This window comes from Salmo salar, chromosome 12, assembly GCF_965601325.2.
Source record: "Salmo salar chromosome 12, fSalSal1, whole genome shotgun sequence".
Classification (NCBI taxonomy): Eukaryota; Metazoa; Chordata; class Actinopteri; order Salmoniformes; family Salmonidae; genus Salmo; species Salmo salar.
In genome coordinates this window covers 28,336,515-28,350,736 of record NC_138302.1, presented here as the reverse complement: position 1 = coordinate 28,350,736, position 14,222 = coordinate 28,336,515, and the positions used below count along the sequence as shown (strand labels likewise).

The window sequence follows — 14,222 nt, the reverse complement described above, 5'->3', positions numbered from 1 at the left end:
GTATAAAAAGACTAAATTCCGGTGAATTGGGACATCAATCTAGTTACACCCATAGAAATAGAATGTCTATTCATTCTATGTCTATGTGTATTAATTATATTTAGATATTTAGAATGCTAGAAGTGGTTGTGAGTCAAACTGTGCAGAAGACCTCGGAATAAGGCTGAACATGCATAAGGGCAATTCATGATGGGTGTTTTCTTTACAAGCTTGAAGATAAATGTCAGCACCATCATTCAAATCTATTATCTGCTCTTAGAAAGGTCAAGCCTCTGGATTTGTTCCTTTAGACATCATGTGAGAATATAGTCTGTGACGTTAACAGAATCTTGTTGTGAGGAAAACAATTGATTGTCATGCTATATTCATGTGGGAGAAAAAAACACCCTTGAGGCATTAAATACACAAATATATTGTGACAATGATTTAAGGGTCATTACTGCCTCATCTCAACAGATATAGAGATAATCCTCTTTGTGTTTTCATGCTATACACACATATGTTATGCTTGGTCACTGGAATGCAATGAGGAGAAAATGGCCCAGCTTATCCAGTAGAGAGTTGGGCTCATCCATCGATAATGAGATAAGAGATAAGGTGAGGAGCATTGTGGATCGGTGGAAGCCAGAGGTCAATAGTGGGCATCTGGACATCATAGGATCTTGTGGCGAGCTTCTACTACAACGTAATTCCCAAACTTGGGTGAAGAAAACTCCAAGATTCTAAGTCTATCACCATAAAAAGGAGATGATAAGGCCCTTGCAGCAAATCTGCTGCCTGTCCACGTATCTTGTGTGTCTTTGGATTGGTTAGCCCCTATCCGTGTACCTAGGAAATGTGCTTGATGGGCATACTCTACCTTCAACTAGACTATAGGGTCTATCACTAAGTCCGGCTGGCCAGTGGGAAAATAGTCACAGGGTCAGACTGAGGTATTACTGAGTCCAAGGCTGACGCGGGTTAAGTCCATCAGCTCGGTATCCCACAAACTCTCTCTTTCCATGGAGGCATTTTCAGGGTCAGCGTTAGTGATCTATGAACTGATTTGACTCTCTTCGGGAGGCCCAGAAAGCCAGCTGGGGCCCTTTTCCCTTCACATTACCAACAGAGAAAAGTTTATTCATGAACGGTTTGCTTGTGAGGGACCTTAACATGACCCTTATAAAAGATTTCAGCGGAGACTGAGACATCTGTGTTATAATGTGGAATAGATGGTCTGCTTCCCAAAGTAAAAAGAAACTTCGCTCAGAGAAGAGGCACCTACTTTTGAAAATTAGTTTTGCTTCAGCATTTATCTACAAACCAACAAGATTTGTTCTTGAATACGTTTTGTCTTTCTAACAGGTCTTTCTGGTCTCTGTGTTGTGTCATGGTAAATGTTCTGAGGCTATAACTACAGTATGAGTAAGTGTTGCTTGGTAACAATCTTGAATTGACTTTCTAAGTCCAGGCAAACTGCCAGCATTTTTTTATTTATTTTATTTTTATTTATTTCACCTTTATTTAACCAGGTAGGCTAGTTGAGAACAAGTTCTCATTTGCAACTGCGACCTGGCCAAGATAAAGCGTAGCAATTCGACACATACAACAACACAGAGTTACACATGGAATAAACAAAACATACAGTCAATAATACAGTAGTACAAAATAAAATAAAAAGTCTATATACAGTGAGTGCAAATGAGGTAAGTTAAGACAATAAATAGGCCATGGTGGTGAAGTAATTACAATATAGCATTTAAACACTGGAATGGTAGATGTGCAGAAGATGAATGTGCAAGTAGAGATACTGGGGTGCAAAGGAGCAAGATGAATAAATAAATACAGTATGGGGATGAGGTAGGTAGATAGATGGGCTGTTTACAGATGGGCTATGTACAGGTGCAGTGATCTGTGAGCTGCTCTGACAGCTGGTGCTTAAAGCTAGTGAGGGAGATATGAGTCTCCAGCTTCAGAGATTTTTGCAGTTCATTCCAGTCATTGGCAGCAGAGTACTGGAAGGAAAGACGACCAAAGGAGGAACTGGCGTTGGGGGTGACCAGTGAGATATACCTGCAGGAGCGCGTGCTACGGGTGGGTGCTGAAATGGTGACCAGTAAGCCTGAGATAAGGCGGGGCTTTACCTAGCAGAGACTTGTAGATAACCTGTACCCAGTGGGTTTTGCGACGAGTATGAAGCGAGGGCCAACCAACGAGAGCGTACAGGTCGCAATGGTGGGTAGTGTATGGTGCTTTGGTGACAAAACGGATGGCACTGTGATAGACTGCATCCAGTTTGTTGAGTAGAGTGTTGGAGGCTATTTTATAGATGACATCCCCGAAATCGAGGATCGGTAGGATGGTCAGTTTTACGAGGATATGTTTGGCAGCATGAGTGAAGGATGCTTTGTTGCGATATAGGAAGCCAATTCTAGATTTAATTTTGTATTGGAGATGCTTAATGTGAGCCTGGATGGAGAGTTTACAGTCTAACCAGACACCCAGGTATTTGTAGTTGTCCACGTATTCTAAGTCCGAGCCATCCAGAGTAGTGATGCTGGACGGGCGAGCAGCTGCGGGCAGTGATCGATTGAATAGCATGCATTTAGTTTTACCTGCGTTTAAGAGCAGTTGAAGGCCACGGAAGGAGAGTTGTACGGCATTGAAGCTCATCTGGAGGTTAGTTATCACAGTGTTCAAAGAGGGGCCAGAAGTATACAGAATGGTGTCGTCTGCGTAGAGGTGGATCAGAGAATCACCAGCAGCAAGAGCAACATCATTGATGTATACAGAGAAGAGAGTCGGCCCGAGAATTGAACCCTGTGGCACCCCCATAGAGACTGTCAGAGGTCAACAGGCCGTCACGTTGTTCGAACTGGCGAGAGCTTTCCGAGCTAAAGGTTAGCTGATGACCGCTAGCAATGGTTTGCTGACTGATAGCTGGTAGGTAGTTAGCTGGCTAGCTTCAGTTGAGGGATTCCAGATCCGAAGTAAATAGAAATACTTTAGAAAAAATAAAAATAAACAGATCCACGCCACATTGGGTGAGGCGGGTTGCAGGAGAGTATTTAGAAGTTGAGGTTTAGGAAAATATTTTAAAAAGATATGCGAAGAAAAAGATGTAAAAAGATATATACAAGGGACACGACAGGACAAAGACGTCTGACTGCTACGCCATCTTGGAAACAGCATAAGGCAATGTAAGCTAAATATGGTCATTAATCTTTGGTTATTTCACGAACTACAAAAACATTTAAAAGCTTGAAAGAAAATATTTATTCAAACCATATTTATTTGAGTCTACCGTCTAACCTTAACATTTGATTTGATCAGAAAGAACAAACGGCGGCAGCAGAGAATGGACAATGAACAATCAGTTCCACTTAATTCAACTAAATGTAATTAAGTCCTTCTAAGTCTTAGTCATTACTGTGTTATTGAAAATCACTCTTTTGAAGTTTGTCTTACCTTTTTCTTGTTGGATGGACAGACATACAGGTAACTGAGGACAGTCTTAGATCCCACTTTGTCATTCATCCTCTCATAGGTGGAGCCATAGTCTGTTGATCTGTAAATGAAAGAAATGTGTTTAGACTGACAGAAATATTATTTTATTTTTTTATTTTATTTCACCTTTATTTAACCAGGTAGGCTAGTTGAGAACAAGTTCTCATTTACAACTGTGACCTGGCCAAGATAAAGCAAAGCAGGGTGACACAAACAACAACACAGAGTTACACATGGAATTAACAGGCATACAGTCAATAACACAATAGAAAAAAAAGAAAGTCTATATACAGTGTGTGCAAATGGCGTGAGGAGGTAAGGCAATAAATAGGTTATAGTAGCAAGTAACTACAATTTAGCAAATTACAGACAGACAGGCAGTTCAAATGTATAGATAGACAGACGTACAGACTTATAGACAGCGGTTATGTACCAACACCTGCTTCCAACCACAACCACCTCTTAAGGTAGGTTTATGACCTAATTGAATGATCTTGGCTTTGAACCATGTCATGTGAAATAGCCCTGTTATTGTAAATATTATAGTACTTGGCTATCTCACCCTTATTACTACAGGATTCTAGAGTGCTCAAGGGCCTTACATTCTAAAACATGCAAACTAAATATACGACCATGTTGCACAGAGCAAAAACTATTCCTGTGTTATAACACCAGCATAATCAAAGAGGTTAACCAGTCATTGATAGGTGCTAATGGAAACAAACCATTCACAGATGCCCGGAAGCTTAACACCTTTAGTAATTGATGACTACTTTGAAATGAAATATGACGAATGCAAAACATGTGGATGTGCCCGGAATCCAGGAGGCTGGAAAAAATGTGCAATAGGAATGAGCTGTTAGCTAACAAGCACGTGCACAGATATGGCTCTACCTGTGCAGAGCACAGGCCCCTTTGCCCTTTCAGTCTCCAGAGTGCCTTTTTCAGTGGTAGTATAATTTTGCCCCCACCAAATTTTTTGTTGGTTTTATACAATTTTTGTCATTCTTGTTCTTCAAAAATCCAAAGGCACTCATCTGAGCAATCTTTATTGCAGTTGCATGGTAAAAGTTGAACAAGATGAAGGAAAAAGGAAACCGCACACTGCTCTTGATAGTATCACTAATCTTTAATAAGCTTACTTATCGGCCTCACGGCCTTCGTCAGAGCTTTTGTGAGTTTTTTTAAATTAGCACTCTTATGTAGACCTAGCCCCACCCACATCCGTTCCACACATCGAAAGGGGTTGGAGGCGAAGGAAAAACAAATAAGTGCTACCAAATATAACAGTATGCATTTTATAAATATTCGAATAAAGTGTGTAAATAAGACGTATTAAACACGTCTGTAAAACCATAATGAGGACATAGTAAGTTTTATCATTGGGTACATCGTACGAAAAACATGAGAGTAACCTTAATAAGGACATAATTCATGTTCAAATTCACAACATAACATACATAGGCATTTCATCATTAAGTCCTTTAGGAAATAATGTCTGGAGGGTGAAAATCCCAAAACATTCTCTTTTACTCAGAGTATTATTAATATCACCTCCGCTGTCTGATATCTTAACTTTCTCGATGCCACAACGTCTAAAGGTAGAAATGTCATGCTTTAGGTCATTAAAATGTACTGCGACTGGATAATCCCTGACGTTTCTCCTGATTGAACTTTTATGTTTACTTATTCTCTGTTTGAGAGAACGAGAGGTTTTACCTACATAGCACAGCCCACATTTAAATATGTAAAAAACATGGGTGGTGGAACACGTAATAATGTCATTTATTTGGAACCGTTTTCCTGTATGTGGGTGCCAGAAATATTCACTCTTCATCATATTGTTTCACTATGCGCATCCTTTGCATTTGTAGCTACCATTTGGAAGAGGGTGTAAAAGAGCCTGGCTGATTTCATTTGTGGCTGGCAGTTGGCATGAACCAATTTATCGCGTAAATTGCGACCTCTCCTATACACAATAAGTGGGGGATTTTTTAATACAGCCGGCAAAGCTGGGTCTGATGATAAAATATGCCAGTGTTCCTTGACCGCATCTCCCCCTTCTCGCGAGTTCATAGTATATGTGGTTATGAACATTACGGAGTGTTCTTTAGCTTTAGAAAGTTAAGATATCAGACAGGGGAGGTGATATTAATAATACTCTGAGTAAAAGAGAATGTTTTTGGATATTCACCCTCCAAACATTATTTCCTTAAGGACTTAATGATGAAATGCCTATGTATGTTGTGAATTTGAACATGAATTATGTCCCTATTTAAGATTACTCTGATATTTTTTTGTACGCTGTACCCAATGATAAAACTTGCTATGTCCTCATTATGGTTTTACAGACGTGTTTAATACGTCTTATTTACACACTTTATTTGAATATTTATGAAATGCATACTGTTATATTTGATAGCACTTCTTTGTTTTTCCTTCGCCTCCAACCTCTTTCGATGCGTGGAAGCGATGTGGGTGGGGCTAGGTCTACATAAGAGTGCTAATTTAAAAAAACTCACAAAAGCTCTGACAAAGGCCGCGAGGCCGATATGTAAGCTTATTAAAGATTAGTGATACTATCAAGAGCAGTGTGTGGGTTCCTTTTTCCTTCATGTCGTCCTTGTTCTGAATCCTGCATGGCATCTTTAAATGCTCATCCATGCTTCAGAACCAAAAAGTTTCACATCTTGATTGTCGACCAATGACCAGTCATCAGCAATGGAGCACAAAGGTGGGCACACATATCCAAATTAGTGACCAAAATGAACTTGCATAATTTCTTCAATTTTTCCTTGATAAAAACAGAGTAGACCTACATTTATCATCCATATAAAATACAGTTTATTGATCTACTACTGACTCATCTTTGCCAGAACAGGCTACCTGGTGATTTGATTGATCTAATTTCATATTTCAGAAAGGCCTAGTTTAGGTGCCTATTGGCTATAAACAGAGTATACCAAACATTAAGAATACCTTACGAATATTGAGTTGCACCTCCCCCTCAGAACAGCCTCATTCGTTGGGGCATGAACTCTACAAGGTGTCGAAAGTGTTCCATAGGGATGCTGGCCCATGTTGACTCCAATGATTCCCACAGTTGTGCCAAGTTGGCTGGATGTCCTTTGGGGGGTGGACTATTCTTGATACACCTTGGAAACTAATGAGCTTGAAAAACCAAGCCGCGTTGCAGTTTTTGACACAAACCAGTGTGTCTGTGTCCTACTACTGTACCATACCCCATTGAAAGGCACTTATATTTTATGTCTTGCCAATTCACCATCTGAATAACACACATACACAATCTCAATTGTCTCATGGCTTAACAATCCTTTTTTAACCTGTCTCCTCCCCTTCATCAACACTGATTGAAGTTGATTTAACAAGTGACATCAATAAGGGATCATATATTTCACCTGGATTCACCTGGTCAATCTATGTCATGGAAAAGCAGTTGTTTTTAACATTTTGTATACTCAGTGTATGTCTAAAGTTAAACAGCTGTAACATCGCAATGCTTTCAATATTATGGGATGAAGATTTAACATATTTATTATGACATTTGTGAGGAAGAACAGGGCAACCCGGCTTGCAACAAGCACTCTGCAAGCATGCTGCCCTCCAAAGTGATGGCACGGTGCAGACAGAACATGCTTTCCATATGATCCTGCGACCTCTGTTAAAATTGGCCGTATGATTTTGCTTGCTCTGGACTCCAGAGAAGTGACATGATATATCCCTAGTTGATATTGGCTGCTAACACATGAATGATTTTCACTTTCACAAAATGCATGTGTAAAAGTTTATTTCAGTTTATTTCTGTAGCCTATCTTGTGTTTTGAAAAGGCATCCCCATTTATGTATAGACAGGGTACATTTTCGCAGTGATTGTGTGTGCATGTTCGCATGAGCCTTAGAATAGCTGCCATGTCCCTGTGAATACCTAATTATTTCTGTCTGAAGACTGCAAAACGTCCACACCCACTCAGCATTAACCCCTTTCGGATGTGTGGTGCAACTTACAGTATGAGTATGGAAAGATGAATGGGAAAGTATTCTTATTTTATAGCTCTTCAGGGTCTTTTTCTCCTAATGGCGTAGTCGGCAGAGAGTAGTGCAGCTCCGCCAGTAATACAGTTTCGGTCGAAATTACAATAAGATCTTTCTTCATTCCAGTTCATTCCTGAGTGCCGGGGAGAGACGGTCACGATGATTACAAAGTAGAATAACGAGAGAGAAAGACACTGCATGAGAGCATGCTGACAGCTTCTACAGGATATTTAAAAAGAGTTGTAGAATTGAACGGGCGATGACTGATTGGAGAGGGAAATATTATGTGGAACGGGCCTCCGAGCACTGGGAAGCTCCCAAGGGCTACGTTATATTGTTGGAGTCTTCTCATGTCCGCAGCAGGCAGGGACATTACAGACCAGACACAGAATGCTGCCTGCCTGAGTGGCTTGTCAAGTATAAATTGAAGAGATATATAGCTGCTGTATTGTATGTAGGCTATGCATCCATTTTACTGTTCACCTCTTAGTTCTATCCTCAAGTACTAAGGCTCTGGTGTGAGAGTGTCACAGACAGACTACAATCAGACAGAAATGCATTCAATCAAACCTCCAAACCATAGCACATATGCCTCCTACAGTTAGTCTGATTTCTGAGGCGTCTTTTTTGTTAATGCAAAACCTAGAATGACTACATATTCATGACTGTCTGCGGGGAAGGAAGCTGTACTCATAATTAGCATGTAATTGCAGTTTTTAAACCTGGCTACACCATCATACAATATGCACTTCTCTTCCTTCCTTATTTTTTATTCAGTAATTTCTTCCTCATCAGCCCCTGTCCACCGAGACGGTTGTTTATCTGGTGTTTGGTGTTTATGTATAGGTTCTGGTCTGGATACAATGTGTTGAGGGACAGTGAGAAAGAGAGAGCCAAAGGCACTGTTGCAAGTGAAGGGAGATTCTGAGAAAAAGACAAAACGTCATTTGCCTTCAGAATTTCAATTCTGTGCGAAACATAGCTTAAGTTTCTTCAGCAGCACAGTAGAGAGGTAATACTCACTCTTGCTGTTGGAGTAGCACTTTATGAAATATCACATCACTTCCCAGGCATCTGAAACAAATGTGGTTTTGGCTTGCTGATGGAAGATAGCAGCAGTCTGAAATATTACTTGACTATCAGAGAAGGGATTAGGTACTGCAGTAGTTGCACTGTCTGCTGTTGTTGTGTCTGACAGCATCGAGGAAGAAACCCTGAGGTAGTGTGGATACGCCCCCCTCAGAGAGAGAGACACAGCTTAAAGCTCTCACATTTGTCGCCATGTTTTTTACAAAAGGATAGATTTGGAGTTAGATAAACTTTGATATTTCGGCAGGTACATGCGAAGGATGCTACCCTCCACAGCATTGCGTTCGCTCCAGATCAAAACTCCAAATCAAATTTTATTTGTCACATACACATGGTTAGCAGATGTTAACCTGTTAGGGCTAGGGGGCAGCATTTGCACGTCTGGATAAAAAAAATGTACCCGATTTAATCTGGTTACTAATCCTACCCAGTAACTAGAATATGCATATACTTATTATATATGGATAGAAAACACTCTAAAGTTTCTAAAACTGTTTGAATGGTGTCTGTGAGTATAACAGAACTCATTTGGCAGGCAAAACCCTGAGACATTTTCTGACAGGAAGTGGATACCTAATGTGTTGTATTGACTTTAAACCTATCCCATTGAAAAACACAGGGTCTGAGGAATATTTTGGCACTTCCTATTGCTTCCACTAGATGTCACCAGCCTTTACAAAGTGTTTTGAGTCTTCTGGAGGGAGATCTGACCGAACAAGAGCCATGGAACGATGATGTCCCATTAGACACCTGGCGCGCGAGTTCATGTTGGGTACCCTCGTTCCAATACGTTATAAAAGAGTATGCATTCGTCCACCTTGAATATTATTCATGTTCTGGTTAAAAAAGGCCCTAATGATTTATGCTATACAACGTTTGACATGTTTGAACGAACGTAAATATATTTTTTCCCCTCGTTCATGACGAGAAGTCCGGCTGGCTTAGATCATGTGCTAACAAGACGGAGATTTTTGGACATAAATGATGAGCTTTTTTGAACAAAACTACATTCGTTATGGACCTGTGATACCTGGAAGTGACATCTGATGAAGAGAATCAAAGGTAATGGATTATTTACATAGTATTTTCGATTTTAGATCTCCCCAACATGACGTCTAGTCTGTATCGCAACGCGTATTTTTCTGGGCGCAGTGCTCAGATTATTGCAAAGTGTGATTTCCCAGTAAGGTTATTTTTAAATCTGGCAAGTTGATTGCGTTCAAGAGATGTAAATCTATAATTCTTTAAATGACAATATAATATTTTACCAATGTTTTCTAATTTTAATTATTTAATTTGTGACGCTGACTTGACTGCCGGTTATTGGAGGGAAACGATTTCCTCAACATCAATGCCATAGTAAAACGCTGTTTTTGGATATAAATATGAACTTGATAGAACTAAAAATGCATGCATTGTCTAACATAATGTCCTAGGAGTGTCATCTGATGGAGATTGTAAAAGGTTAGTGCATCATTTTAGCTGGTTTTATGGTTTTGGTGACCCTGTCTTTGACTTGACAAAACATTACACACAACTCTTGTAAATGTACTGTCCTAACATACTCTAAATTTATGCTTTCGCCGTAAAACCTTTTTGAAATCGTAAAACGTGGTTAGATTAAGGAGATGTTTATCTTTCAAATGGTGTAAAATAGTTGTATTTTTGAAAAATTTGAATTTTGACATTTATTTGGATTCAAATTTGCCGCTCTTGAAATGCACCTGCTGTTGATGGAGAGCACCACGGGTGGCACGCTAGCGTCCCACCTAGCCCATAGAGGTTAATGCAAGTGTAGCGAAATGCTTGTGCTTCTTGTTCCGACCATGCAGTAATACCTAACAAGTAATCTAACCTAACAATTTCACAACAACTAACTTATACACACAAGTGTAAAGGAATGAATAAGATTATGTACATAAAAATATATGAATGAGCGATGGCCGAACGGCATAGGCAAGATGCAGTAGATGGTATAGAGTAGTGTCGTCTGCAAACTTGATGATTGAGTTGGAGGCATGCATGGCCACGCAGTCATGGGTGAACAGGGAGTACAGGAGAGGGCTGAGAACGCACCCTTGTGTGGCCCAAGTGTTGAGGATCAGCGGGGTGGAGATGTTGTACCTACCCTCACCACCTGGGGGCGGCCCGTCAGGAAGTCCAGGACCCAGTTGTACAGGGCGGGGTCGAGACCCAGGGTCTCAAGCTTAATGATGAGTTTGGAGGGTACTATGGTGTTAAATGCTGAGCTGTAGTCGATGAACAGCATTCTTACATAGGTATTCCTTTGTCCAGATGGGTTAGGGAAGTGTGCAGTGTGATTGCGCCGTCTGTGGACCTATTGGGGCAGTAAGCAAATTGGAGTGGGTCTAGGGTGTCAGGTAGGGTGGAGGTGATATGGACCTTGACTAGTCTCTCAAAGCACTTCATGATGACGGAAGTGAGTGCTTCGGGGCGATAGTCATTTAGCTCAGTTATCTTCCCTTTCTTGGGAACAGGAACAATGTTGGCCCTCTTGAAGCATGTGGGAACAGCAGACTGGGATAGGGATTGATTGAATATGTCCGTAAACACACCAACCAGCTGGTCTGCGCATGCTCTGAGGACGTGGCTGGGGATGCCGTCTGGGCCAGCAGCCTTGCGAAGGTTAACACGTTTAAATGTTTTACTCACGTTGGCTGCAGTGAAGGAGAGGCCGCAGGTTTTGGTAGCGGGTCGTGTCGGTGGTACTGTGTTGTCCTCAAAGTGAGCAAAGAAATTGTTTAGTTTGTCTGGGAGCAAGACATCGTGGTCTGCGACGGGGCTGGTTTTCCTTTTGTAGTCCGTGATTGACTGTAGACCCTGCCACATACCTCTCATGTCTGAGCCGTTAAATTGCGATTCTACTTTGTCTCTATACTGACACTTAGCTTGTTTGATTGCCTTGCGGAGGAAATAGCTACAATGTTTGTATTCGGTCATGTTTCCGGTCACCTTGCCCTTATTAACCTGTTAGGGCTATGGGGCAGTATTGACACGGCTGGATAAAAAAACATACCCGATTTAATCTGGTTACCACTCCTACCCAGTAACTAGAATATGCATATACTTATTACATATGGATAGAAAACACCCAAAATTTTCTAAAACTGTTTGAATGGTGTCTGTGAGTATAACAGAACTCATTTGGCAGGCAAAACCCTGAGACATTTTCTGACAGGAAGTGGATACCTGATGTGTTGTATTGCCTTTAAACCTATCCCATTGAAAATCACAGGGTCTGAGGAATATTTTGGCACTTCCTATTGCTTCCACTAGATGTCACCAGCCTTTACAAAGTGTTTTGAGTCTTCTGGAGGGAGATCTGACCGAACAAGAGCCATGGAACGATGATGTCCCATTAGACACCTGGCGCGCGAGTTCATGTTGGGTACCCTCGTTCCAATACGTTATAAAAGAGTATGCATTCGTCCACCTTGAATATTATTCATGTTCTGGTTAAAAAAGGCCCTAATGATTTATGCTATACAACGTTTGACATGTTTGAACGAACGTAAATATATTTTTTCCCCTCGTTCATGACGAGAAGTCCGGCTGGCTTAGATCATGTGCTAACAAGACGGAGATTTTTGGACATAAATGATGAGCTTTTTTGAACAAAACTACATTCGTTATGGACCTGTGATACCTGGAAGTGACATCTGATGAAGAGAATCAAAGGTAATGGATTATTTACATAGTATTTTCGATTTTAGATCTCCCCAACATGACGTCTAGTCTGTATCGCAACGCGTATTTTTCTGGGCGCAGTGCTCAGATTATTGCAAAGTGTGATTTCCCAGTAAGGTTATTTTTAAATCTGGCAAGTTGATTGCGTTCAAGAGATGTACATCTATAATTCTTTAAATGACAATATGATATTTTACCAATGTTTTCTAATTTTAATTATTTAATTTGTGACGCTGACTTGACTGCCGGTTATTGGAGGGAAACGATTTCCTCAACATCAATGCCATAGTAAAACGCTGTTTTTGGATATAAATATGAACTTGATAGAACTAAAAATGCATGCATTGTCTAACATAATGTCCTAGGAGTGTCATCTGATGGAGATTGTAAAAGGTTAGTGCATCATTTTAGCTGGTTTTATGGTTTTGGTGACCCTGTCTTTGAATTGACAAAACATTACACACAACTCTTGTAAATGTACTGTCCTAACATACTCTAAATTTATGCTTTCGCCGTAAAACCTTTTTGAAATCGTAAAACGTGGTTAGATTAAGGAGATGTTTATCTTTCAAAGGGTGTAAAATAGTTCTATGTTTGAAAAATTTGAATTTTGACATTTATTTGGATTCAAATTTGCCGCTCTTGAAATGCACCTGCTGTTGATGGAGTGCACAACGGGTGGCACGCTAGCGTCCCACCTAGCCCATAGAGGTTAAAAGCCGTGGTTCGCACTTTCAGTTTTGCGCAAATGCTGCCATCAATCCACGGTTTCTGGTTGGGGAATGTTTTAACCTCTTGGGGCTAGGTGGGACGCTAGCGTGCCACCCGTGGTGCACTCCATCAACAGCAGGTGCATTTCAAGAGCGGCAAATTTGAATCCAAATAAATGTCAAAATTCAAATTTTTCAAAAATACAACTATTTTACACCATTTGAAAGATAAACATCTCCTTAATCTAATCACGTTTTACGATTTCAAAAAGGTTTTACGGCGAAAGCATAAATTTAGAGTATGTTAGGACAGTACATTTACAAGAGTTGTGTGTAATGTTTTGTCAAGTCAAAGACAGGGTCACCAAAACCATAAAACCAGCTAAAATGATGCACTAACCTTTTACAATCTCCATCAGATGACACTCCTAGGACATTATGTTAGACAATGCATGCATTTTTAGTTCTATCAAGTTCATATTTATATCCAAAAACAGCGTTTTACTATGGCATTGATGTTGAGGAAATCGTTTCCCTCCAATAACCGGCAGTCAAGTCAGCGTCACAAATTAAATAATTAAAATTAGAAAACATTGGTAAAATATTATATTGTCATTTAAAGAATTATAGATTTACATCTCTTGAACGCAATCAACTTGCCAGATTTAAAAATAACCTTACTGGGAAATCACACTTTGCAATAATCTGAGCACTGCGCCCAGAAAAATACGCGTTGCGATACAGACTAGACGTCATGTTGGGGAGATCTAAAATCGAAAATACTATGTAAATAATCCATTACCTTTGATTCTCTTCATCAGATGTCACTTCCAGGTATCACAGGTCCATAACGAATGTAGTTTTGTTCAAAAAAGCTCATCATTTATGTCCAAAAATCTCCGTCTCGTTAGCACATGATGTAAGCCAGCCGGACTTCTCGTCATGAACGAGGGGAAAAAATATATTTCCGTTCGTTCAAACATGTCAAACGTTGTATAGCATAAATCATTAGGGCCTTTTTTAACCAGAACATGAATAATATTCAAGGTGGACGAATGCATACTCTTTTATAACGTATTGGAACGAGGGTACCCAACATGAACTCGCGCGCCAGGTGTCTAATCGGACATCACCGTTCCATGGCTCTTGTTCGGTCAGATCTCCCTCCAGAAGACT

The 14,222-nt window shown here is 40.3% G+C and overlaps 1 protein-coding gene across 1 annotated transcript in view; it reads right to left on the bottom strand.

Annotated features, from left to right (window-relative positions):
* LOC106564691 (VPS10 domain-containing receptor SorCS3) overlaps positions 1–14,222 on the bottom strand; it is a 251,017-nt gene that overhangs the window by 75,814 nt on the left and 160,981 nt on the right. The window contains exon 3 of the mRNA XM_014130944.2: positions 3,448–3,547. Within this exon, the coding sequence (XP_013986419.1) occupies positions 3,448–3,547 (100 nt within the window). The remainder of the gene's footprint in view (positions 1–3,447; positions 3,548–14,222) is intronic.